The following is a 1637-nucleotide window of genomic DNA, read 5'->3' on the forward strand; positions in this document are numbered from 1 at the left end:
ATTTCCCCCAATCTGTGATTCCCATCCTTCACTGACTCCACGATCCCCGTGATCCCCCCGTTCCCGTTCCCGTCTCTCCTGACCGCTGCGCGTGTCCCCGCAGAGCCCGTCCCATGCGTGTGACCATGCCGGGCCCCGGCGGCGCCGGGCTGGCCCCGGAGGAGCGCGTGCGGCGGCTGATCCAGGCGGGGAGCAGCGTGGAGGTGAGCGAGGACATCCCCCCGCGCCGCTACTTCCGCTCGGGCGTGGAGATGCTGCGCATGGCCACCGTCTACCGCGAGGAGGGCAACCTGGAGCACGCCTTCATCCTCTACAACAAGTACATCACGTAAGGGTGGGGGCCGCAGGGGGGCTGACACCGGGGGGTTTGGGGAGGTGGGGGAGCTCCACGGCTCTGGGTTGGGGTGGGAGCTGTGTTCCTGAGGGATTTGGGGTGCTGCAGCGGGTGGGATTGGTCAGGAGGGGTTGGGAAGGTGAGGCACAAAGCCACAGGTGCAGCTCTGACAGGTCAGGAGGGGTTGGGAAGGTGAGGTACAAAGCCACAGATCCAGCTCAGACTGGTCGGGAGGGGTTGGGAAGGCACAGATCCAGCTCAGACTGGCCAGGAGATGTGGGAAAGGTGAGGCACAAAGTCACAGAGGTGTTGGAAAGGAACAAAGCCACAGATGCAGCTCAGACTGGCCAGGAGGGGTCGGGAAGTTGAGATATAAAGTCACAGAGGTGTTGGAAAGGAACAGATCCAGCTCAGACTGGCCAGGAGATGTGGGAAAGGTGAGGCACAAAGCCACAGAGGTGTTGGACAGGCACAAATCCACAGGTGTAGCTCAGACTGGCCAGGAGGGGTTGGAAAGGTGAGGTACAAAGCCACAGATCCAGCTCAGACTGGCCAGGAGGGGTTGGAAAGGCACAGATCCAGCTCAGACTGGCCAGGAGAGGTTGGGAAGGTGAGGCACAAAGTCACAGAGGTGTTGGAAAGCCACAGATGCAGCTCAGACTGGCCCAGAGATGTTGGACAAGTACAAAGCCACAGATCCAGCTCAGACTGGCCAGGAGAGGTTGGAAAGGTGAGGCACAAAGCCACAGAGATGTTGGAAATGCACAAATCCACAGGTGCAGCTCGCTTGTGAAAGTTTCCAGAATCCATAATCCCAGAAAAGTTTGGCTTGGAGACCATCCAAGCCCAGGCAGGGTCACCTGGAGCAGGTGACACAAGGACAGGTCCAGGTGAGGTTGGAATGTCTCCAGAGAGGGAGACTCCAGCTGTTCCTGGGCTCTGCCACACTCCATGGAAGGAATTTCTTCCTCCTGCTGAGGATGAACTTGTGGTTCACCTCACTGATGGGAGAGTCTGGCACCCCTTTGGGATTCTGGTGTTATGGGAATGAAATTCCCATGGGATCCAAGCTTGGATCTCTGTGTCCCTCAGGAGATTCTGGTCAGATTGACCTGTAGGTCAGAATCTGCAGGTGTTTCACCACCTCAGTTGGCCTCAGTTTTATTTTGGGTCAGAATCTGCAGATGTTTCACCACCTCAGTTGGCCTCAGTTTTATTTTGGGTCAGCTGTGACATCGTAGGGCTGGGCAGGGATTTCTGTATCCAGTGTCCACCTGGAAGGGTCGGGGCTGGGCTGTGGTGT

The 1637-nt window shown here is 57.8% G+C and overlaps 1 protein-coding gene across 1 annotated transcript in view; it reads left to right on the forward strand.

The window, feature by feature from the left end:
- STAMBP (STAM binding protein) overlaps nt 1–1637 on the forward strand; it is a 14968-nt gene that overhangs the window by 2265 nt on the left and 11066 nt on the right. The window contains exon 2 of the mRNA XM_019008805.2: nt 104–328. Within this exon, the coding sequence (XP_018864350.1) occupies nt 104–328 (225 nt within the window). The remainder of the gene's footprint in view (nt 1–103; nt 329–1637) is intronic.

This window comes from Parus major, chromosome 22 (genome assembly GCF_001522545.3).
Source record: "Parus major isolate Abel chromosome 22, Parus_major1.1, whole genome shotgun sequence".
Lineage (NCBI taxonomy): Eukaryota > Metazoa > Chordata > Aves > Passeriformes > Paridae > Parus > Parus major.